The sequence below is a fragment of the Aythya marila genome, assembly GCF_965140915.1.
Source record: "Aythya marila genome assembly, chromosome: 3".
Classification (NCBI taxonomy): domain Eukaryota; kingdom Metazoa; phylum Chordata; class Aves; order Anseriformes; family Anatidae; genus Aythya; species Aythya marila.
The window spans coordinates 49,061,853-49,088,483 of record NC_139044.1 but is presented as its reverse complement, the minus strand read 5'-3'; the positions used below and the strand labels follow the sequence as shown (position 1 = coordinate 49,088,483).

At 42.2% G+C, this 26,631-nt stretch overlaps 1 protein-coding gene across 1 annotated transcript; it reads right to left on the bottom strand.

Moving 5' to 3' along the window:
* Positions 1 to 10,606: 10,606 nt before the first annotated feature.
* On the bottom strand, positions 10,607 to 25,368 carry STX11 (syntaxin 11). The gene is made up of 3 exons (XM_082755676.1): positions 25,300 to 25,368; positions 16,829 to 17,008; positions 10,607 to 13,759 (listed from the first exon to the last, which is right to left on the bottom strand). The coding sequence occupies exon 3, from the start codon at positions 13,752 to 13,754 to the stop codon at positions 12,888 to 12,890; it is 867 nt and encodes a 288-aa protein (XP_082611802.1). The 5' UTR covers positions 13,755 to 13,759; positions 16,829 to 17,008; positions 25,300 to 25,368; the 3' UTR covers positions 10,607 to 12,887.
* Positions 25,369 to 26,631: the final 1,263 nt, after the last annotated feature.

Here is a 26,631-nt window from a genome sequence, read left to right as displayed (position 1 = left end):
TCAGACCAAATTACAGTACTCTAACCTTGCAGAGGATGAACCTGAATCGTGATACCGGTCTTCTGATAAGTAATGTTCTAACAGGCCTCTGGCTTCCAATAATAAGGTAAAGCCAGACAAGAGTGCTCATTTCTGATAGGAAACTAACTGTACATATTTATCAACAAAATAATGCACTTCCTTGGTCTTGATGTGGACAAAATAACACAAGGAATGGCTTTCAGTATCTAAAACTAAGCACCTGCTTAGATGGTCACGTTTTTTGTTTGTTTGTTTTTCACTCAACAGAGCCATCAGTAAAATGCACGTGGCAGCAAACCAATGCATCCAGTAGGAGTCCCAGTACATGCGGTGGCATGTGTAGCTCCTTCATTTTATCTTGGGATGATTAAGAACAGAAATCTAAGCACTAAAAAAACATATGATCACTTGAAGTTTACGAGCAGACAGATCAAGGATCTGTAAGTTTATGATAAGCTTCAATACAAGAAAATACTTCAAACACAATACTATTTTTTTTAATATGTAAGAAAATACTTTTTTGAACGTGACGGTGATCAAATGCTAGCACAGGTTACCCAGAAAGTCTCCATGCTTGGAGATACTCAAAACCCACGTGGGCAAGACCCTTACAGGCCTGCATGAACTGACCCTGCTCCAAGCTGGGTGTTGGACCAGATGAACAATAGGGTGGCCATCCAACTGCTGCCACTCTGTGCTGAACGAAGCCAGCTAGCTGATCTGCGTTGTCTGTGCTAAGGAATCCAAAACCTGTCAGAAGTCTTTTCGTTATAAGAATTTTTCTGTGGAGAAATGAGGAACTGGAGGCAATCTCAGCAATGTATTTTAGACTGAAGCAATGGGAAATGAATTGGTTTGTTTGTTACCTGTCTCCTGGCAATGGAAGAGCGAGGGAAGCAGTGTGAAGGCACAGCACTGCCAGGGCAGAGGGCATCTTGGCCTCTTTCCACTGCAGCTAGCTACTAGACCAGCTGATCTGTTTTGTGATGAGCATGTAAAAAGTTAAAGGTGGGAGTGTGACAGAAAATAGTAGCAGATAGAAAACAGGACACGTGAAACAAACATGCATACTCACACCAATCATTAAACATGGATTTAGTAGGAAAACAAAAGCCACCAATGCAATCCATGCTTCCCATCACTCCTATGAAAAAGTTTGTAGCAAACAATGAAATAGCAAGAGGCAGGTGTTAGAAACCCAACAAGTCACACACTCAGGGAGTACTCTTCTGCCAAGAACTGCATGAACCACTTTAGCCAGTGCTCAAAAAAATGAGGCAGATGAGGTCTGAATGAAAAAGCCTATTGCACTTCCAACCCAGAAAGAGGGTCATGGGCAGGCAGATGGTGAAGGAGAAGAAGCAATGAAGAAAAATGAAGAAACCTGTAAAATGCATTCTTTTCCTAAAATTATTAGAGAAATGAAGGCATTTTTCTAATTGCACATGTAAGGCCATCTCCACTAGTACGCAAATTTTCAGTGGTTTTCAGACAAAAGCTCCTCCCTAACAGGGAAAAAGAACAAATTAATTTAGATTATTTTAATGCAACCAAAAAATCCCAGAGAAAGGCACATTAGTATACTTTAAGCCAAGGCCCTAGGATCCCACAGATCTGAGCCATAGTATTGCACGTTATGCTTCCTTCCCTTTAGGGCATTTAGGGCCCCTCATTCAGGAGGTGCTCTGGTCAACTTTGCTGCTGTGATAGAAATGATCACTTGACTGCTCCAGCCTTTTCCCAGAGGCTACTGCCAACACAGCAAGCCGGCACATGGGAAAATGTTCCTAAACTGGAGGTAATCTAGTGCACAGACCTGTCTTTTAACACGTTCAGAAATATCCCTTGGTAATAAGGCTGTGCTGATGTAAAATGTTACCACCTGCACATACTCCTCCTAATGAGAACTGGCAAAAGGAAGAGTGAGCACTCCTCCCTACTGCAGTGTGAAGCTACTGCCCTCTGCTCTGCCAGTGAAGGTGGCTGTGAGCCTAGGCACCGGGCACTACGGGTGGGCACCCACTCTCTGCTGGCTGTGTTAGGCATGCAGTCACTCCAGGAGAGCAACACATAAGATAACGTTGGGGGTGATGATGTTTTAAATGACCATGACAAGACTTGCCAGGGCTCACCTGTCAGTCATGTGAGTAAACTGACCTCCACCAGTACTTCAATAAATCGCTGGGCTTTGCACTGCAGTAACACGCAGACTCTTGTTCTGTTCCAACAGTGCTGTGGTCATGGTGGCCGAGTTTCCCAGCCATCGCAGGGTGATGCCCCAGAGCTTGCTGCTTGAATTGAAGTAGCCTAACAGAACATCTCTTCTTTTCGCTCATCGAACCCAAGAAGAATAGTTAAACAACAAAATGTTGCAAGATCTGTTTGAGAGTATGTGTTGTAATGCCTTGGAAAAGAAGACAGAATTAGCTAACATCGCTCATGACACTTGGTTTCTGTGGCTATCAAGGCCAATAGAAATGTTTCTAAGAAACTGCAGATAAATCAGAGGCAGTACAGAGGTGAGCAGCAATGGCAGCTGTTGAAAATAAACCTGTATGAAGACACATATAAACACTGACACAATCGATCTTTGGACCAATGTTACAGGAACAACAAGAATCCAGGAAACAGAGTCTACTGAAGATGCTGTCCTTCTGTATCGACAAGAAAAATGAAAATAGGAAGCAATACAAGAGCAAAAGAAATTAAGGTAGGAGGCGCACCAACAGCATTATATCATAGCATGACTTTAACTAAGTGTACAACCATACGTAAAGTAGGTGAAGTTCTTTGCCAACAAGACTACTCAGACAAGGGCAGTGATAGTGGTTAGGGTTAAAGCACGCCAAAAGATTTTGATGGAATGTGCTAAGCACAAGGGCATTTTGAACATCCATAAATATAGATGTATCCCCCCCATTTACTTGTTTATTACCATGCAGGCCCACAATGTAAACAATTCCAGAATTACCAAGTACTTTACATGCAGTTTACTCCTGCTAACATCAGAGACTGATCTGACTTTACAGACTTTCAATTAGTCTGCCATAACAATAAGAATTGATCATCCTAAATACAGCATTATGCAGCAGAACAAGAACTTCATAGCCTTTTTACACCCTTTTCCTCATCTTGAGGTACTTGTCACTGGGAATGATGGAAACTGAAGTAACAAAGGACACACTTTCACAACACTCTAAAACGTAGCTGCAAAACAAGTGACAGCTGCTCAAAAATTTTTAAAATTTTTAGATTATACTGAATTATTGTTTCAATACTACCTCACCAACAGGTTGCCATCTTATTCATCTGGTCCCCTTCTGTTTATCAAGTGAGACACAATTTTCAATTAAATTATGGCTTGCAGTTTTCCTATAAGGCCCCCACCTTGTTCAGCACATGTCATGTTGTGCTTGCTGGTTAACCAGTTTTTGGATACTTCACCAGATTTTCACACCTCAAAGTGGGGCTCCAAAATTTATTTATTTCACGGTATTTTCTGAATTCATTCATGTTCCATTCATGGGCTTGTCTAACATGAGCAGATTACTTAAGTGTCTACCAGAATTCTCCACAAAAAAAAAAATAATAATAAAAAGAACTTACTTCATAGCAACCCATTTTGCAAATGGTGCATTTCTATTATCTCTATTTTATGAAATGGGAAATTGAGGTATGGGAAGATTAGTGTCAAATATCTCCAGTAACTTTGACTGTTCATCCAGAAACATGTAACATGAATTCTTTAAGAGAATGCTTAAAATACTGGTGTTATATTAATTTCACCTGTATTCACAAAAGTTCTGCATTTCTGCAAATCAAGTCTGAGGTTCTCAAGATGGATACTATGAAATGAGGAACATGAAAATGAGTGATTGCTTCTGAAAAATCTATTTTTATTTCCTGGCTCCTCATCAGACAGCAAACATGTAGTTGCAAAATATCTGGTCCTGTAGAGTAGCATTGAACTGTCTTCATAAGAAGCTCTCCTCTTATTCTGGTTTCTAGCATTAGTCACTATATATATTGTCCAATTTCTTCATAAAATAAGGCAAGGATCCTATAGATAATTACCTTTCTAGAAAAATACATCTGCAAAATAGAATACAATGGAAAGCAGTCCCATTCTGACTGAAGGCCAGAGCACGATGTGTGACATAAGACTGTCAAATTGCAAATGCAACAACCAATAATTCATGAGATTTTAACAGGGAAACTAATAAAGAACAAAGAAAACTACCTGCTTGATAAAATAAACATCTTAAATGAAAATTACAGTCAACTCCAAAGCTCAAAGGCATATTCACATTACACCATTCCATCATTTCACATAAAAGAGAAACCAATAACCCCAGCAGATCATCCTCTTCTTTATGGAGAAATTAAGAAAGGGGTTGGGACATAGTTGTTGCCAGCAGATTTTTATGGATATTTCATAAGAGTAGGAAAGGTTCAAGAATTTTGTGTTCCATTCCAGATCTGCATGTGCTCTAGCAAGTCATTACAGAAAGCAGGGAACACTCTTTCACCAAAGGACTGAGAGAAGTTCCCTGCAAAAGAATTTTTTTATGGGAAGGGCTGGGCCTGTATAAGAAAAATTTCCAACCCAGAACTCTGTCTTCTACACAGCTTTAATAGAAAGGCTGCTTTTTTGTCAGTAATTAGTGTTCTTGAAAAACATGTGATTATTTTTACTTTTTTTTTTCTTCCTTACAATGCTGATTAACTGCCAGCAATTCATCCCATAACTGATGTAGCTGTGACCAACTTTTCAAGATCAGCACTGCATCCACAAAATCAACACGAACTTTTTTTTGTCTGTAGAAATGAGCTTTTAAATAAGCACACAGGCAGTATTACCCAATTTGTATGCAAAGATGTGGGTTTCCAAGGGCAGCTTTTTTTCCATTACAATATTACAGGTAAAATGTACAATCAAATATGCACCCATTTTTACTAATTTGTACCTTAATGAATAATAGGAATGAATGTTTACTTAATAAAACACTTGAACCTGTCAGTACAGCTTTTTAATGAACAGTTCTAGAAAGTGCAGTTTTGCATTTATGATTTAACTGTGGGAATAGTCAAAAAACAGTATGTGCACCTGCATCTCCTAGAAATTCACCACCAGACCACACTTCTCTCCATAATTTCCTCTTGACTTTTGTATTTCCGTGTTTATATCTTGTCCACATTTGTGACACCAAATAATCACATGTACCACGTAATGAAATAGTTTGTCTGAAGTATTTGTGTTGCAGTCCATGTTGCACTGAAGGCAGTTTAGAATTGTTTTTTTCCACTCAAATTATAGGGAACAGTGGCTGAGAACAACAGTATTTACCTGTATTAATTTGAGGAGGGCACTCTGACAAACACTAATATTTTACAGTGTGCCAGTCTAGGCTTAATTTGTACATCTTGCACTTTCAATAGGCTGGAATACGATGGCACTACCCTGTCAAAACAAACAGATAAAGAATTATGCTACTGCAAACGAATCACAGCGACACGTACAACAACTGCTAGACAAAATGAAGGCAGGAGGCTGGTTTGCAAGCTCTGCTTAACGTTTTGGGGAACACCTGGCCCAGTTTGGGGTACCAGCCATGTCTCTACACCTTGTTGACCAAGGACACCTTGACACCCCCATGCCCTGCTGCAGGCAGCAGTTACTTCAGCTTCAGGCTGCAAAACCCGCGGGCAGCCTGTGATACGGCCCTCACGTTATCCGAAGTGCTCCGAACGGCACAAAAACCGACAGAGAAATATGTAGGAAAACACGCAGCGTTCAGAGCCGCCAGGTCAACCCGTGGGGCACACGGAGGCCGAAGGCTGCCCCCCAGGCAGCGCGCCACGAGCCCCGAGCACCGTCCCGGGAGCAGGAAATAAAGGAAATTGGAGGAAATTTAAAAAAATAAAATTAAAAAAAAAAAAAAAAAAAAAAAAAAAACTCTCAGAAATTAAGACGTGAGGCAACTTTAAGCGGAAGTTATGGCGTTAAAAAAAAAAAAAAAAAAAAAAAAAAAAAGGAAAAATAAATAAATAAAAGCAAGGGCAGCCCAGCCGCTGATAGCACACGGAGCCCAGCCCGGCCCACCCCGAGCCGCCCCGGCCCGCCCCCGGGTCTCCGCCCGCCGCCGCCCCGCCGCCGCTCCCCGTCCCCCCGCGGCCGCCCCGCACCGGGCGCCGTCCCCGCCTGGCCCCGGCCCCTTCCCCGGGCATTTGGCGTGGCTGCGGAAAAAAAACGTCACTTACCAGGAGTGGGGTTCGAACCCACGCGGACATACGTCCATTGGATCTTAAGTCCAACGCCTTAACCACTCGGCCATCCTGGTGCAGATACAGGAACCGCACGCCGCCGCTCCTACATACGGGGCCGCGCCGCGCCCCGCCACCGCGCCACCGCGCCCCCCGGCCCGGCCCCGAGCAACCCCCCCTACCGGGCCCCCTCCCGCCCTCGGCTGCGGGGCGGGCGGGCGCACAGCGCAGCGGGTGCAGGCGCGGGCGGCCCCCTTCGGCTGCCGCGGGAGAGGCGGGCGGGCGGGCAGCACGTCCCCTCCCTTCCCCGGCCGCTGTGCCGCCGGAGACAACGCTGTTCCTTCTCCCTTTTTTATTTTTATTTTTTTATTTTTTAATATCCTAAACGGCAGTGTCAGCTGGAGACGGGGTGTTACCTGCTGGCGCTCTTGGTGTTCGACCCAGGTGCTTCCTGGGAGAGAGCTTCCCTCGCTGAAGGGAGGACACAACAAAGTCCAGAGAGATGAATTACGCGTAATTAAGAGGAAGACGTCGCGGAGGAAAAATTTCTGAATCTACAAAGTGCAGTTACAGCGTTAGTGGCCGGGCTGGGACCTGCCCCCTCTGCCCAGCTTGGGCAGGGGCTGGAAGCATGCCCCGTCTCTGGCCTTCCTCACACAATCTCCTACTCTGGTCACACTTCGTTTTTCTCTGGAGAATGGACACCCTTCATCCCACAGAGTTTGGTCACCTTGGGATGAGGGATGGCTGCTGTCCCTCAGTGTCAGCTATGGACGGCGAGCAATCATAGACTCACAAACTCATCAAGGCTGGAAGAGACCTCTGAGATCACCTGGTCCAACCACCCCCCTACCACCAATGTCACCCACCAAACCATGTCCCCAAGCACCACGTTCAACCTCTCCTTGACCACCCCCAGGGACGGTGACGCCACCACCTCCCTGGGCAACCCGTCCCAGTGCCTGACTGCTCTTTCTGAGCAGAAATGTCTCCTCATTGCCAACCTGAACCTCCCCTGGTGCAACTTGAGGACATTCCCTCTGGTCCTGTCACTGGTTACTGTGAGAAGAGGCCGACCCCCAGCTCCCCACACCTCCATTTCAGGTAGCTGTAGAGAGCAATGAGGTCTGCCCTGAGCCTCCTCCAGACTAAACAACCCCAGTGCCTTCCACCGCTCCTCACAGGACTTGTGCTCCACGCAAACAATGGCGAACTCCTTCTTCACAGGGCCCATGTATCTGTACAGTGTCCCTGTATGGGATAGGGGTCATGAGCCAAATGTGACCATGTCTATGTATCTTCCTTGGTAGTTTTGCACCCACTTGGAGGTGGACTCTTTAGGGGGTCTGGGCCTTGAATTCGCAGAACGCAGTTGTTGCCCAGCGGCTTCAGCAGGTGGTGTTTAGAGACCACCAGTGAAGCAGGTACACTTGTGGACAAAAACAGATTGTTCAATCATAAAGTAACAATAAAAGCAGATTAAAACATAAAATGGATTAAACAAAGGTTAAAACAAAACCACAAAGTAGATGATTAACATTTTACATATACAAAGAACAGATGTGAAACACATACCCCTTTTCTTTAATTTTATTCACAATTAATTTTATTCATCAATGAAGGAACAACTCCTTGACTGGCATTTACCATGCTGTATTATTTCCTTGAAATGGGCATCATACCATAGTGTTGTTCTGCATTCAGTATGGTTGTGCATTTCAGGAAACGTGTTCAGCAAACGTCACCAGTTAGGTTATCTCCTTCTCTGGTTTTGTTTTAAATTATTTCTGAGGGGCAAAGTAAATTTTTTTTTTCTATGAAGGCTTTGTGAGTGCTCCTCTTTCATGGTTAACAGGAAAAGGAACTTCATTCTTTTAAAGTGTTGTGTCAGGCCACATTTTGATGACCAGTTATGCTAATGCACACCAAGAAACATCCTCTGTCAGAACAGATTTCTGCCTTGGAGATCAGACACTCTTCAGAAAGCAGCTGAATTGAAAAGAGTAACTTCTGGACCAGGCCAAGGTCATTTCTTAGCCTCTTGTCAAGGCAATTGCATCTTTGAGCTAACTGTAAAACATGGAGGACTGTGTTGGTGAAGGAAAGTTTCTATGAAGAGAAAAATAAACCACAGTGTATTCTGTTTCACTTAATTTAAGAGAGGCTTGAATCAGAGTTAAGTACAACTTTCTAACAACAGCAAGAATTGTGATCTAAAATGCATTATCCAAGGAGGTTGTAGGATCCCGATCATTAGGAATTCGCAGGAAGAAGTGATTGGACACACATTGGTAGGGTGCTCCTGGCATGCAGGTCCTTCCACAGTATTGACCCAAGTGGCCAAAAAAACCAACACCCTCATAACGTATGCACTGTAATGTAAGGTATGACAGTGGAACAGTATCCGCTGCCTGTTACTGGCTTCAACTCAGCTATTAGGAAAACATTATATAATATGATGGAAGCATGGAGGATGATACATCTGTTACTGTCTTCTAACATATTAGAGAAACAAATACAGTGGCTTTGTGTGAAAATCACGTTACTTCTGAAATAGATTAACCGTAATCACCACATACAGTATCTATCAAAAGACACTGTTTCCTGCTTTCATCGTATGTGTGATATTTTCGTAGAGATACAAACAAAACCGTATATAGCTCTTTCCGTTTTGAAATCAATTCCAAATATCTACCATGGTTAAAAATCTAGAGAACCTATGTTGTTTTCAAGAAATTGTAAAATACAACTACGGGTGTGCTTGCAAAACTTCTTGATGTAGTTTGGCCTCCTTAGAATACAAAAACAGCAGTTCAGCTTAGCTACTCAGTTCAGCCCCAGGTTTTCTCCTCTAAAGAAAGATGTGTATTTTAAATTAAGAGCTATACCTTTATTTCCAGAAGTTTCTCCCAAGACACACACCAGAGAGGTATGTCCATAGACCCTCCCATCAAGGTAACAAGGGTTCCACTTGCATTTCTCTAAAATTAAGCCATTTCAAAAAAAAAAAAAAAAAAAGTCCCATTTGATAAAATGGAGACTCATACACATACCAAGGAAGCTCAGTGTTGCATACCATACATTATACTCTGTAATAGGGTATTTTTTCTCTTTTAGGAGAATTTCTCTCTTTTAAGAGAACTTATGCAATTCTCTTACATTTTAAGGAAGATCAATGGGAACCTGGCTGTCAGTTCTCCTTTCTCCTCAGAAAGGTCTGACATATATGTTAACATTTTTTCATGAAGCTGGTTTAAGTAGGAAACAAAAACAAAACACCAGCAACATGAAAAGCTGAAGGAGCCCATCTCACTTTTTAACCATATCTCCATTGAACCTAGCTATAGGGTTTACCACATCTTGGAAGGGAAAAAAAATATCCATAGAATACACTCGCATCTCCACAGGAGCTGTGTTGACTTTAAGAATGAGCAGGCAGCTTTCCTTAGCAAGCATGAAGTTGTCCATTCTGGGGCTTCTTTTAGTAGCATGTTAGCATAGTATCAGGCTACTTTTATCATCTTCTTCCACTCATCCTGTGTGGCATTACTCTTTGCCACTATTGTGCAATCTGTGAGGGTTTTTTCACAAGTCTGTTTAACTGTGACTGGGCAAATTTCACGGACTGGTAAAATTTGTGTTCTTACACAACGATAGAAAAACCCCCATAGTATTAAGCAGTGAACACATGTTTGAAAGGAAGAGAATAATTTCTTTAGTTACTGGAAGTAGCTTCTTAAGTGCCTGTAACTCACGATGCAACTGAAAAATATTTTTTTTGGACTCCAAGCTGGTATTTCAATGATTCTCAGTTTCTTCCCCACAGCAATAGCCTGAAGTCACGTCAAGGCCTCCAATTACCTTTTTCCTCATACTTTCACTCTCTTTCCCTGTGCCTCAAATCAGACTAAAGATTTGAATAGCAACTTTGCATTTTTAATAATGAAACCATCGAGATCTCTGCCAGAATATTTTTTTCTTGCAGTACAGAATCATCTTAGAATGTATGAAACTAATTTATTATGTTTCTTTATAAAAAAAAAAAATATTTTAAGTCTCAAGCCTCAATACACTACATATTACTGTGGCAACAAATATTCAGAGGACATTTTTTTAGGCAATAATCTCCTTTCACCAATTTAGAGTTTAGTCCGGTAGTTTTTAAAGTGAACTTTGACAACATAGGAAGCTATTCAGAACCGCTGATTCAATGCACAACAAACTGCATTTTCAGTTTTTATTATTAAATATTTTATTGCCTTTGCAGACACACATGTGCAAAAAAGAAAACAAAAAATGGGGTACACATTTTTATCAAAAGCATTGGTAAGTGCTAAGAATATGCAGATAAAATGAAATACGTATCTTATTTCTCACGGATTTATATCCACTTTCTGACCATGGGAGGTTTGGGGTATTTCTCTGCTAATACACATACACTCTACTAATACACTGCCATTGAGTTGACTGGCAGTACGTACAGAGTAAATGACTTTTGTCTTCTTACTGACACCAAAGCAGTAATACTGGTGCCAGCTCAACCTCAACCCTCCTTTCTCCCACTTCAACTTTGAATTTTGGGTTCTTTGAGAGGTTCTCAGGCAAGTGTAATACTGATATCATCAGAACATCATTGAATATCAAAATATCTTCTAGTTTAGAAGATCAGTGTTCCTCATGCTTCCACGTTACCATAGACAGGTGCTTCAGCTAAAGATACATTCAGTTTCTGAAAACTGTTATGTATTTAGCTTATATTTGTGTGAAAAAGCCTGTCTGGAAAAGAAGCACTTCCCACTAGGATATGAAAGCTTGGAAGCTGAATTTATTTTGCTGGTTTGCTTTTTTTTTTTTAAAATCAATATAAATAGTACGAAATGTTTGGGTGTTGTTTTTTTTCACATATAAAATTAGTGTGCAAAAGGTTAGAAGGAAAAAGTTTTGTTGTGATTGGTGCAGGAAGGTGGCTATGCACATCTCCCAGGTAAAAATCCCAAATATAAAATACTTGAAATGTTTAAATATGTTTGTTAAAATAGGTATAAATACAATCAGAGTTTAAAAAAAAAAAAAGTCACTAACTTCTGAAAAAATGTCCTGCATTAATTCAAAGGATAGCAATAAATCACAGTGTATCAGGAAGCCACTTAGAAATATCATAGTTGGAAAACTTCCAGAAGTAGGAGCTATAATCGCTCCCCAGACCTCATGAATACATACTTCACTGACAATGCTCAGTGGTTTCCAGGGTGGCAAATTTTCTATTCCCTCCTCACATGCCAAACCAACTGCAGGCAGACTCTCCTTACACAAAAGGAGAAATTATTTTTAAGCTTGAAAAGAGTACTGAAATGACATTAAAATGTTGTTTCCTTTATTCTTTGGGTATACTGAAGAATACACCCAAATTCTATTTTCTTTCTCAGGTGGAGATTTCTAATAATGGGAGGAGAGCCTTAGTTTTTGTGTAACAGTCAAAGTGGATGTTAATAAATTTAATACTTCATGTTATATAAAATATATACAATATGTCCATATTAAAATCAATGCTTATTAAAAGTCTATTGACAGGGTAATCCTTCCACTAAAACTGCTTGTGAGTATGTGCCAGCACAGGAGACTCTCAGATGCTTTCTCTAACCGCCACCTGTTGTTTCGTTGTGGGTGCGTTTAAAGAGGGCCACTGCATGTATCTCTTCTACTGACTGACCTGTTAATTGGCAGAGAAATGTATTTAAAGACTAATGGCATGGCAGGTTTGAAATTTAGATCATCAGTAGCTTAATTTGTAGGAGTCAGTGAGATGCCTCAATGTTGCAGTGTGGGTACTCAAAATGGACAAAAGCAATCACTTGAACACAAACTGAGCAAAATACATTCATTATGTTTTAAGGTGCAGCCTTCTTCTGTTAAGTAACAGAGGGAAATCACAGAATGGTTTGGGTTGGGAGGGACCTTAAAGATCATCTAATTCCAAACCCCCTGCTGAGCAGGGACATCTCCCACTAGGCCAGGTTGCCCAAAGCCCCATCTAGCCTGGCCTTGAACATTTTCAGGGACAGAAATGAGTTTTGTGTCCTGCTCCTGCTAACAGGCTCAGTATTTTGTCACATGAGCAGAGCACAAATCTGTTCAAGTATTTGCATCAAGCGGGCTCCAAACTAGTTAAAATTCAAACCTCCTGATTCTGTGGTATATTCTGTCACCACAGGCATTAAGTATGCACTGCCTGAAGACCACTTTGAATAATAAGGTTGCTTCTTCAGATTTCTCATCTTCCCCAGGCTAAGTTATTAGCCCATCCTTCATTCCTCTTTCTTGCCTGAAACAAGTATCATTGCACTGAGATCTTCTAAATACTTGCACCTCTAGTTACAGCAAGAGAATGCATTTCAATTAAAATAATTAAAAATAGCTTTATCAACATTTCTAGTAGCCCATAAATAGAACTACCTTTAAGCACATTTAGGAATATATTACAAAACAAACAACTGCACAATAGCCCTTGTACTTCCACGGATTGTCATTAAAGAAAAATCATTGGAAAGAATATCAGATTTTGAAGACATTCAGGTGGGTCCGTGGTAGCTTCAGTAGGATAGTCACCTTCGGCAACATGATATGCAACAGCAGAGGATTGTTCGTAAAGGGTGTTTTCTTCTGTATTCTAAAGCTTTTTTCACTTGTTCTTTGGCATCTCCTACATAGTCCTCAACATTTTGCATATTTATCTCAATGACGTCAAAGGTGTCTGCCTGTTCTTCTACCAGCAAGGCCACCTGCAGAAAGAGCTCATGAACCTCCTTGATGCGACTTTCTAACTTCACCAGCTCCTTATGACGTGTCTCTATCTCATTCAAGGCTGAGCGAGCCCCCTTAACATCAGACAAGAGGTTCTCAGAGAAGACATCCCACTTGCCTTGCTCAATCATCTCCTCAATCTGGTTGCCAGAAACATCCTTGCCCATGATCTCTAGCTGCCGCTGAATTCGTATCTTGCAGTTCTCCCGTTGGTTCATCTCCGTTGCGTTGTATTCGAACATAGCTTCCTGAAAGGCATGCATGAGGTCCACGTAGTGGTTCTTTGCTACCCTGGCAATGACAGACATAACCCCGTATTTTGTTATCGCATCTTCGCTGAAATCTCTCATTATTTGGAGTTTCCTGTGGATGCTTTCTCCACGGGCCTTGATGTCTCTGGCAATACTATTAGTATCTCGTTTGATGCTACTGAGACGGCGCATGGAAGTCAGGAAGCGGCTGTTTTGCTTTTTGAGACGCTTGACATCCTCTTTTAGGAGGTCATTTTCTGTCCGGATAGTCTGTATATCTTTATGAAGAGTTTCCAAGGCATAATCAGTCTCATAAAGGAGAATGTCGCGGGGTGAATTTTCGTCATCCTCAGTATCAGAAAACTCAGGGTTGTGTAACCTGGCAAATTCACGTAGCTCGTTTAGCCGGTCTTTCATCCTTCCTGGAAAACAGGAAAAGTAGGAAACAATTTTATAGTAAATAAAAATATTGGTTTGCAAATTCATAACTAATCATACATTAAAGATAACCCAAAATATCAGATTTAAATTTGCTCACAGCATTTTAGAAATCGATGGCTCTCATACCCAAAACTTTGGTGCTAGTGTACTACACTTAGAAACTAAAAAAAAGTGCAGATCTGAAGACAACAAATCCCGAAGACAAATCCAAAAGAATAGTCAGATAGCTCTTAGCCCCCCAAAACAACACTCTTTCACTTGAAGAAAAAAACAAAAAAACAAAAAAACAAAAAACAAACAACAAAAAACTCAAGCAAATGATAGGAAAGCCTTCAGTTACCAGAAGGTGTAGAAGCACCAACAACTGAATGCTTCCCCTATCCTTTGCTCATTAGAGAAATCTCCTCTAGATCTTGACCCTTCATTGCATCAACTACCCCGAATAATCACAGGTCCTCTATCATTCCAAGTTGGTCTTTCCTGGAAGGAGAGCAGAAGCCTCTCAGAAACAGAAACCGTTCATTTTTGTATGATGGAAACATCTTACAGAAAGAGTAAAGGAACACAGTTGTTACAAATCAGGATCTGTTTTCCATATTTGTCTCAGACTTAACTGCAACTTTACTAAGACAACTACAGAATTAGTACTCTGTACAGACCAGGTGAGTAACAAGACAAATCTCCTTTACGTATGCTGTTTACTTGAAACTTTAGACCTAAAACCTTTGAAGAAAGTAAGATCTGAAAGCTTGAGCAAGAACCCTTTACTAAGCACTACAGCAAGCAGGAAGCTGAGAATTTCCCATCAGAAAAGCTGTACAACATATGACATCATTTAAATGAATAGGAAAGAGAACCAAATTAAGAAGCAACACCAAGCATAACATTTCCAGATCTGTTATCTACAAGATTCTTCCCCCCCCCCCCCCCCAAAAGGAATTAAAGTGTCTTCACAAGCATGTTATTGGCTATGAACACGTCCCTTCATAGGATCAGTTATTCCCAGGTTAAGGAAAGTCCCATGTGAACATACTCAGGACAATATGCCTAAATCCAGTGTGAATTAAGACTGCAAATTTATAACCTATTTCATGGGATTATTAGATGTGTTAAAGATGTTGGGGAGGAGACAAATAAAAGATTTAATCACAGACACTTCTTTGGTTCATGTAGTTCAGTGGGGGTATGTACTAGTCTTGAGAAGTGTCCTAATTAGTATCATATTTACACTGGTGCAAAGAAGGAGTTTCAACTTAAACCAATTATTTTCCAAGCAATATAAACCAAGGAAGTCCACCAATATCCTGAAACACAAGCTTTCATTCAGGAATCCACACATGTAAGAACTGTTTGAATTTAAAACATAAACCACATAGATGCAACTCAATCATACACTGAAAGCTCAAGTAATGAAAGGTTTTCCACCTCCTCCCTTAGCAATAACAAAATCAAGAATTACACCTCATGCCACAACACCAAGGTGAAAAATCCCCACCTAAAATGAAAACCAAATTGCGTGGGACAGTTTTAAAGTCCGTTTTACTTGACTTTAAAACTGTATGGCCAAGTTTACCTACAGGCAGTGCAACAAGAATATCTACCCTTTATGTTTGGCAATTTGGTAGTGGACCATATTCTAGACAGCATGGTGGAAAGGGAACAAACAAAGAAGCATCTCACAGCCTCTTCTAATCATTAACTGTTTCTGAGATGTTTTTCACCTGAAATGTAGACGTGGTTCTGAAAACCAGCCACATTGCTAGTCTGACTGCATTCCTGACTCTCACTGGCTTCCCTGGAGTTTATGATCCTCCCAGTTTTAGTCTGCTCCTTCAACATGTGTTGTGTTCAACAGTTTATTCTTTTATGTTTAGCATCTACATTTGGAAGCAGCAAACAATAGTTCTAACAATCAAACCTTAAAATGACAATCCACAGAAGCAAGATGCTATCCAAGTAAAATAAATAATGTGTGTGCAGGCTTACGTTATCTCTGTTCTTAAATTTCATCAAAGAAATTTGATGAAACTTACTAAACTCCACAGAGAGCAGTCTGACAACTGGTTCAACAATAATTACGATTTATTTTATGTGCTTAACAAAGCTGGTGCACTTCTCTGGAAAAATACCCTAAGAATGGTTAAATCCACAAGGTACTATATTGTATTCTTACAGACTTCAGGCACCCAAAAACTTCTAACAATTTTAATTCAGAGATGCACTCAAGTACGCATACACTTACATCAGGAATTTAGTACAATAACCATTTTTTCTACTCAAAACTGAAGCAAGAGTTCTAGGCCAAGACTGGGGAAAGTTTACATTTAAACACAAAGCCACACTGAGTAAGAACTCTTGCATAATAAGCTCATAACTTTATAGGAAATGGTCTACCCTTCCTTCCCCTACCCTCGAAAGGGCATCTTATAGTTTGCCTTTCTCACCCACAACTAATGTCAGGTGTTACATAAAATAATGTAGAAAGAAAGGGAGAAGCAGAAACAGAATTTTTCACACTGTATATTACTAATGTTGTAATAAGTTCATGTGTATACTAATTCTGCAGCATCGCTATAAAAAAATTGCTTTTTAAAAAAAAAAAAACAAAAAACCATGGAAGAATAAAAAGTCAAACGTTAAAATAAGAGTAAGGAGCTGTCAAATGTAGACTCAGATTGCACAGTAATGTCTCCTATGCACAGGATGATCATGCAATTAAACACTGTCCTGCATCCCATCACTTCCACCAAGTCTCTGCTTACAATCTGTATGTGCTGAAAAAAATAATGTTGTACAACATAAAATTTAATATCATTCAGTTCACGGTTAGATATCTCATTTACTGTGTTACTACTTTTCATTTCCTCAGTGTTTTCTCCTGTGATAATCCCTGGAATGCTCCATAAACTCCTCAGAGTCCTCTGGGGAAGGCAGTCCTAACAGCCCAATCTGCAGACACAGATTTCAGCGCATAGTGATTAAGGACAACACTATCACACTTGATGAGTTACGATGCCAAATTAAGACACTTGAAACACAGTTCTCCATACCTTGTAAATTCTGACTTCTGTCACTGCTGCGAGTCTCAGGCACTTCGCCAAGTAAGCTCCTGGTGTAACCAGCTGGACATCAGCAAATGAACGCATGGATCTAGGCCACTTGTGAGAAGTTCATCTCCAAAGATACATGCAGCACCACCCACGATCTCTGTGGTCTGGTAGAATCCAATTCTAAATATAAACAGAGGGATCAAATTAAAGTTTCACAAACAATCTTTAGCCTGTGTTTTCCCAGTTTCTCAGTGCTTAGCTCTAAAAGCCTACATGATTTGAAACTACATACCAAAACATATATTAATGGTGGTCAATATTAGGATCCTTTAACTGAGAACCTGTACCAGCCAGGGCAATGATTCTACTGATAAAGTGATCACAATTCTGTCCTAACAAATGGATGCCCCCTCTTCAAGCCTCACGTCAGAGTTATATATGCAGTCAGGGACTTTTTGATGTCTTCTTTCATTCTCGATGAGTCCCGTCCCTTTTTCTTTGTTTCTACAGTCCATCACCTAGCCTGTCTCCACATAGTCTTCACATTTTTAGTAACGTACGTCTTTTATCTACATACAGTGCCTAGACAGATGGAGAGCAGGAAGAGAACAACTATATGCATCTTGGCATCACATTAGGCCACAAACTCCACAAATGCCCAATTACTCTCTAGGTTAGCATTTGCAATATTTGACCAAAGATATCTGTAAGAGTCAAGAAAATATTTAGGTTTCAGCCTTCTGACAACAGTAAACTCATGTGGGGCATTTGCAAACTGCTGTTTTGAGGGACTCACCATTTGGCAAAATTTTAGGAAACTTTCATAAGGAAAAGAGCCAGCTCAAATACAATGGCACCACGGAAGTCTTTCCCAATTTCAAGTTCCCATTGCAAACAAAGGGGAAACAGATCTTCCCAAGAGAGGCCAATAACTTCCTAACATTCATTTGATAGAATCAGTGACAGAACTGACACGACATTGCTGAAACAAATGAACAGAAAAAAATAGGAGAGCAGGGGGAACCAGCCATTTGAAAAACTGCAGCTTAACCCATCAGCATTTAGAGAAGTTGACCTCCTTTATCAGATGCTGCTGTTTCTCAGTAACATTTAATTACATTTACTTATATGTTAATATCATTGTTGTAATTAAAACAGCCATATATTAATATATAGTTCAGTGCTATTTATTAGTGATAGGCTCAGCTATCTCGCCCTTAACACAGGGCCCTATGCAGCAGGAGAAGCTGAGCCCCCTGACTAGAAAGTAGCTGTGCAACAGAGGGCCTTGGGTCCTGGTGGCCATCCAGTTGAACGTGAGTGAGTGATGCGCCCTTGTGGCAAAGGAGGCCAACAGCATGCTGGGCCGGAGTGGCACAGTTGGTCAAGGGAAGCGATCCACCCCATCCGACACCTGTATTTGGAGTGCTGTGTCCATGCTGGGCCTCCCCAGCACAAGAGATTTGGGCACAATGGAGTGAGCCCCAAGGAGGCTGCCAAGATGGTCTGAGGTGCCATGTGAGGAGAGGCCAAGAGAGCTGGGACTGTTCAAGCCAGGTACCCACCAAGTACACTCAGCTGGGGATATGTTCAGTATTCGTATCTTCACGTTAGCGTGCTGCTTCTTGGTATTAATCACCACTATGACTAGCTTTCCCATGAGGCATGAGAAAGATGCAAGCTATCCTATTAAAGTCAGATAGCAGGATGTGAGGTTTCAGACAAAAGGAAATCCACACTGAAAGTCAAAAACTGCGCAAAGCCCCATTCCACTATCCCCAGGTACAGACAAAAAGGAGTCCTTCACTACTGTAGCATGACATGCCTGACAAAACCAGCTATTTGCAGTAACAGAAGTTAGCTGTAAGAGCACATTATGCATAGCACTACAAGCATGTATTTCCACCACTGTGTGAATGTTCTGCATCCTGTTATCTAAGTGGAAACAACTAAAGAAAGAAAGAAAAGTTATTTCTCTAAAAGCAAATGAGTCGCACACCTATATTTGTCTCAGCTTTAACATTTGTATATCCGCACCACTGAGTTTGCAGCTAAATAGTGAAATAAACCAGCAGGTTCAGCACAGCATCCATATTTGAATCACAAGCAGCTGGGAAGGAAGCCAACGTGCGTTTTTTCTTTCTACGGCATTCATAAAAGGCAGCTGCTTGTTAATAGCAGTTTGTAGGTCAACAAAAGTCTAGTCAGTAAGCTTTTCATCCTTGAGTAGGACCTTACAAGATGAAGGTTTTACTTCATCTGAAGTGGCCTTTTTGAGGAAGAACAGATACTTCAAAACAAGTCATTTAAAAACTACTTCTATTTGCAGTTCTTCTCTCCCTTGGAAGGTAAAAGTCACCATGTGCTCCCATATAAACCCACGTGGCTCACCTGGTGGTGTCCTGCCTCTGAATGACACAGGCTATTGCTTGCATGTCACGACAGACGTGACCCAAGAAACAAGTGGTGAACAATTTGGAAATAATCTGCTTCTAGGCAGAATTACTTCATAGCCAGTTGTGTATCAGCACATTCCAGTGACTTGCAATACATACTGTTTGTGGACCATGCAGTACTGATGGAAATTGGTGGAGTCAAACATACTCAATTACAAGGCAAATAATATACTGCTGCTACGCAGAAATCTGAGTCATTTATAGCAACAAGCGTTAAATGCAGATGAAGCTTTTCTCTTAAGAGCTGCAGTCTCAGATTTAATCATTTTCTAGTATCTTTCTCTTTTAGAGCAGATTCAATCTTTTTGCCTGGTATTTCTTTTCCTATAATAGATTAGAAGATATTAACTTGGAAAACGAACTATTGTTTACAATAGGATTTCCTCTTTACCAAAGAGCTTCTAATTGACTCAGAGCAGAGTGCTAATCATCCTTCCAGACCAAATTCCCCACCCCCTCAATCACCTCCATCACTGGTAAGAGAGCAGCCTAGAATTTGTCAAATCACTTCTATTCTTCTTGTTTCTCATTTATAAAAACTTGAGGGAACACCAAAAAAAAAAAAAAAAAAAGTAATATTGTGATTAGGACACTGTCCTCTGGATATGTTTTATGACCACATCTGTATAGTCTGCTCTGACATTAATGACTACGATGGAGATCAGTATGTCAAAATCTTTTTGTAGCCTCACCAAAAGGAAGTTATCATTTTCTCTGGAGTTTTGCATATTTTGCAATGTCTAAAAGCACACAAAATTCATTCAGGATTGAAAATATATCAGTGAACACAGAACACCAGTTACAAAGCTGAGATCCAGCAAGAAGTCACAACTGTATCCAAAGAATACTGGACACAACCACTTAATTGCATAGTCAAAGTCTGTTTACAGCAGCATATCCCCTCACACTTTCAGTCACACTGTCAAGAAGTGTATGCAATTGCTAATGTCTCAGGGCAGTTTTTTTTCAAAAGCCCGCATGAAGCTTCAACTTCTCAGTTTGCACCAGAGCTAGTTATTTCTTACAAGCTGGTACCTTCCAAGAAACAGGCAGAGCTCCAGCTTCTGCAGACTGCAGTGTCTGAAGCTCCATGTCTCCCTTGTTTCCTTTCATACCATAAAGGCTAGTTAGAAATGCTTTAGGGGAATAAAAAATTAGCATTCAAATAGTTTGTTGCCTCTAACTCAAGGTAATGAGGCAATAATAGCTTGACTGATAGCTTTAAAGGTTCTTTGACATACCCAGGTTTCTTCAACAGTATTCAGTCTCTGTAAAGTAACTCTCAATTTTTGCATCAGAGCATATCATAAATTCAAGAACCAAGCATGCATCCCATACTTCCCAGACATATTCAGCAATATTAACTATCTTGTTATTTTCCATAGACTGGTTATCAGGTTTTCCAGACACCAGCAGCAAAAGTAGGAGAAGCAGATGGTATATATTAAATGCACACATAATATGGATATAATTTTTCAGATATTTATGAAGAGACTGGCAAAAAAATAAGTTTTGCCTAGTTACTACACAGTTTACATAATAAATAAATGTTATTCTTGCACTAGAGAGGATGGTCTGTTGTATACATGTCAGCTGCTACTATCTATTGGGCTGTCTACATTTTCACTGAGGAACTGTGGATCACTGACAAATTTTCCACCCTGGACAGACATAAGATGGATTCTCAGTAGCTTCTCTGGACACATTTCTGGAAAGTGCCACTACTGAGCAATTATAACTAGATTTATTTTTGTCTCTGCAGACCTTTACCAGGGCTGTAGACAAAAACGTTTGTTCATCTTCACTACATGGCCCATTAAAAAACGGATAGTCTTCACATGTATCCATCTTGCTTCTACATACAAATGAAATAAGGATAGGGAATTCTAATGTGCACCCCAAATTTAGCCACTTCTGTTTCCTAAGGAAGCCAGAAACCACACAGTTAGCAACTTCAGATTTTGAAAAGCTGCTAAATTGCTGGAAACTGGGAGTCCTGTGAGCTGACTCTGATGGACCTGAATGCATCCAGCTTTCTGAAAATGGAGTGTCGTTAAAAAGAGCAGATACACGTCATGGGAATACATTTTAACACAGGAGGAGAGAAAAAAAAAAAAAAAAAAAAAAAAAAAAACACTACTACTCTCCTTCAAGTACTTCTCACACAGTGTATTGCAGGTTAACTACTTCAGCATGTCCTTTCCTCCCAAGACAGGCCAAGCTGAAGTCTGCAGTCAAAATGGACCTAGACAGAGACGGGGGAGTGTGAATTGTACCACCTCAGGCCTTGCAAACAGTAGCACAGAAACATGCCACCAACATAAGTAGTGAGCCAGGCAGCCATGCGTTTCTTGGCAATTACTGCAGCTCAGCACCAGGTGAGTCACTGTGCGAGGAAACCAGGTGTGGTGCTGTCACGGCAGTGCCCTGAGTGGGCTGGGGCTCTGACAAGTCACCTCAGCTCTGACACAGGTTGCCTCAGCAGAATAGCCCAGGTACTGACCACGGTTATGCAATGACTCTCTTGCTACTACCAAATGGCATTTAGAGGCAATTAAGGCATTATGTTGGCATCTGCGTAGATGCGTGAGGCTGCATGTGATCATCAGTCAGAGGCAAAATGTTCTACAGGCATTTTTAAATTAGCACAACAACATTATTATTATTTTTGAATACGCATATATTTACCATTTACAGTACAGTGTTACAATCTGAGATCAAGTATTCTTCTCTAAAAAAAAATCGCTTTACAGTTAAGCATAGGATGCTTTATTGGTATTAGTTCACGTGGGCCTGTACACGAGGCTCAGTTCTGCATCCTACCGCTAAATGTACCCAACTGTAACTGGAGCAAAAGAGGTTCGGTCCAGAAGCGTCCCTCACAGACACAGGTACACACGCACAGCCTCAGTCCCAGGACACACCGAGTGCTGGCAGGCATTACAGCAATTACTGCACACTCCGTAGCAGCCCATGGGTGTTCACAGGCCTGCTCAAAGTAGCAGTGCCACTAAGATGAGATACAGGAGTAATCAGCCACGCACTGCCAGCGGTTCTTGGGTGATTGGTCCCTAACTGGGCATACCCAAAGCTTAAGCAGGCTTTATTCTTGTTTTCAAAAACAAGTGGTTTGTCACTAACACAGATATGGCACAAATGAAAGAGCAGAAAAAGTGGAAGTAGTCTGTACTTTCTCGGCTTTTGTCAACATGTCCAGAACCATCTTACACCACATCAGTTAGACTTGCTTCTCTGTTGGGTTAACTGGCTTAGCAGCTAGAGCAAGAGCACATGATAAGCCTTACAAAGTCAAGAAACGTGACACCACCACCCCCTCTGCGATAAACTGCAGAAATATGGTCTAGAGGAGAAGCACCAAACACTGCGTGTGGTAGGCCAGATGAGATAGCAAGCCGCTTGACACAATCAGCAAAAGCTATCAAAACAGATGAAGAAGCTGAACTGTGCTGCTGGCTCCACATGAAGCCCCCCTGTGCCATGGGGGAGGTCCCATGGAGGGCAGGAGCAGCACGGCTGCCCCTCAGCAATGCTCCTGCTGGCCAGGGACAGCTCATGGAGGGGGACATGTCCTGGGGGGCAGCCCCAGGTGCACACATCACCAGAAGTGGCTCCTCCGCAAAACCATGTAGCAACAGTGATCCAGCATTTGGTGCTGAGTTGGGTTTATTGGATTAAATTGACGTTGCCTCAGTAATTTCTGCACCGTGTTCTGTCATTCCCGCACTACATGGATGACTGAGGAGTCAAAGAAATTGATGGGCCAGATAGAAGATAAAAGAGGGTGTACCTGAACATCTGGACAAGCACCTTCATGTTTGATACAGCATGTATCTTCTGTCATAACTGGTTTTGACTATGCCAACGCTATGATGGCTTTCTGTCAGACTAGCAGGTTATCCATATTCTCAATTAGCAGTGTGAATAATGGAACTCAAATGTGAGCCTTTATAGTCTCCAGATGACACTGAACCAAGGCCAGGCTTGGATGGGGCTTTGAGCAACCTGATCTAGTGGGTTGCATCCCTGCCCATGGCAGAGGGGTAGAACTGGGTGGTCCTCAGGGTCCCTTCCAGCCCAACCAATCTGTCATTCTGTGAGCTGGGAGAGGGTGGAAGCAAGTGTTTAGTGGTGAAGGGAAGGAGAAATAGCTGGGATTTAAGATCATCATGGCAAGTAAAAGAAGCACTACCAAAACTAAAAGGAAATTCAACGTGTAGCACATTTAAAAGTAATCATTTGCACTGATACAAAGTAGGGAATACCTATGCTGGTAGCAGGAAAGAATCGGTAGCATTATAGCAGACTGCAAGCTAAAAAGCGAGTTCACAAGATAATGCCTCTGTAAAAAATAAATAAATAAATAAAATAAAATATGTCACTTATGTGAGAGATGGCATGGGAATCCCTCGTTTAACCCTGCTCAGCATAAGTAAGGCCTCAGTTGGAATACCACATGCAGCACTCATTACCAGACTAGAAAAACTACAGAATACAGGATAGTGTCTCCAAAAGGTTTAGAAAATCCAGCTCCAGAGGAATAGAAGGATGTAAGCTTGTTCCTTGCAGAAGACAAGGGAGAGAGACTCTACACTCTAATGTATAAATGGAGTTTATGAAAATAAATCACTATTTGTTTCCAGTATCAACAAAAGTCATCCATTTGATTCACACGAGTTTTACATAAAACTAGCTAAGACTGCCTGAAAATTGGATCAGTTCTTCACAGGAACACCGTGGAGCCCACTTCCTCATAGGACACCAACGGGCTACAGAAACCTTTTGCAGGTCTGGGTCAGATGCACTGTTCCAGTACCCCAGAATGGATTAGGTCACGTCTTATAATCACTCCATGGCCCTACATTTCCATGATCTGTCCAGCTCCCTCTCACCCCCAGTCCTGCTGTGTGCCTGTGCCAAGGAACAGTCCTGGCAAAACCTCTCTCTCCATTATTGCAACGAGCATTTCTCCTTTTGGAGCAGGTCACGGTAAGTGTTAAGTTAGCATGGCTTTTTTCCTCATGAAGGCTCTCTCCCACTTTTCTCTCCAAAAACAGTGTGCATAATGCAACGCAGATGACACGTGCCAAACCCCATGCCACCCGAAATCAAGACCACAATACAGTACGCAGTGGGGCTCCACAGTGCCCTGGTTATCTGCAGTGCCCAGATCACATTATCCCCATCTTAATGTGCCAAGACATCTTCTGTATCATGCTTATTTTCTCGATAAGGATCTCTTACGACAACAGAGGTTAGCTCGTAGTTTTAGCCCCAGCCAAAACACCAGGCACGGTTGTCATATGACTTAGCATGCAATTTCAGTTTCAGAGCAGTGGTCATACAGCACCGTCAGCGAGGTGAGAAAAAAAGTCTTCAGAAGTGTTGGGCATCAGAAGCATGTTTTCGTACAGAAGAGCTTTACCCCGTTTGTCTGCTTAGCCTGGTAGACCTTTTGTCTGTTCTTTTGCCTAGAGAAGAGTTATGGTCATCTCGCAGTCCCACCACTTCCACATGAAACTATTTAAATAGCAAGTAACACTACCAACAGGAAAACAACATCCTTCAAATTCTCATCATAGAGACCCATATATTTCCATTTTCATCCCTGACAGCTTAGAAGATGATGGCTCCAAAAATACCCCCTCCAGAAAAGGAACCAGAAATGTCCATGTCCGTTTCAGACCAGCATTACCCTGCTAGTCATTTCCTCTGCTGGCACCACACAGCTACCTCAGCTGTACCCTCCTGGGCAGGCGAGGAAATGGATGCTAATTAACAGGCAGCAATCAAGGCACGCTAACTGCAGCACCTGCTCGCCAATCCTTTAGCCCTTTACCCCTCTGTGGGGCACCCCAGCTCCCCAAAACCGTCCAGAGCACACCCCCAGACCTTGCCATGCCCTGTGCCCGGGGTCCCGCTTCCCCCCCGCTGGAAGCAAGCGAGGAAGGAGCAAGGCTCAAGGCTCCCCTCGCCCTCCCGCCCCCCGGCACTCACCGCCCGCCGCGCTCCCCGCTCTGCCGGTGCCGTCGGAGCGGCCGCGCCGTCGAGCCCAGCGCTAGTCCCGGCGGGGCGCCCCACCCCCGCGGCTCGCCTCGCCCTCCCATTGGCTGCTTGAGGGGGGAGATTTGCATAGCCACACCCCTCCCTGCCGTCGGGGGGCGGCTGGACGGGCGGTGCCCCCTTCCTCTTCCTCCTCCTCCTCCTCCTCCTCCTCCTCCTCCTCCTCCTCCTCCCCCTCCTCCTCGGCCCCACGCCGGCCCCTCGGGGTGGCGCTGGGCTCGCACCACTTGCTGAGGCGGGGGAAAGCCCGCCCCGTCGGTGCTGGGAAGTGTGGGTGGGCTGAGGTTGCCCTTTCCCTGCAGCCCGCCCCGCGGACGCCGCCTGCCCTTTCCTGCCCGACGGGGCGCCCAGGTCCCTTTTTGACCCATTTTTGGGGCTGTGACTTGGTCTCTGATGGCTTTGACCATTCCTGAAAGAACACAGCAGAAACAAACAAGAAATACCCTTTGTCATCCTTCTAATTAAAGCAAACAAACAAAAAAATCCTCTAGCAACACAATTACCCAAACACATTAATAACAGAATGATAAGCTACACAGTTCGTTATAAAAGTAGTTCACATCTTGCTGTGACCTGAGTCTGAAGTTCATGTTTTGGAAATACATCTGAAAGATCCATTTATTTGTGTGTTTTATTTTTTCAACCTTTCACCACAAAACTTGGAGAAATTTATAAGTGGAAGTTTTAAAACAGGTGTTACTTTTTTGTTGCCGCCCAGCGTAAGATACCAAAAGGCTAAAAGAGCATCATGTCTCAAAGACTTGGCAGAGAAAGGGTATTACCACACTGACAAGACAACATAAGGTTGGAAAAAGGGATCCTGTGAAGGCCACATAGCACTTTTTGGGGCCTCCTCCCTTATTTTGGATAACCCTTGGACATTGTGGTGCCAGTGGTTCTGGCAGCAGGAGGAGAAGAGGTATTACAAACCCATGCCTATGCCCATCTAAAGAAGGTCGGGGGACACAGGCTGGCAGTAATTAGCACAGGAAGCAAGAACTGGAGGTGGGGACCAGCAGTAATTACTATACTAGCAAGAGCTGGAAACTAACACAAATAGTGAAACTCAGAGGGGCCATGTGAGCATCCACCACCATTGCAGACACATCCAGAACCAGACCAGAGATGTCGCTGGAGCCCAGGCTGGTGATCTGGACCTTCCCTCTGCTCTTCTTTGTCTTACTCTCTCTCTGCCTTCATCTGACGTTACAAGCCATTCAACCCTCTGTAACAAAGTTCAGCTGTTTCCTGTTATAAACAACAAGG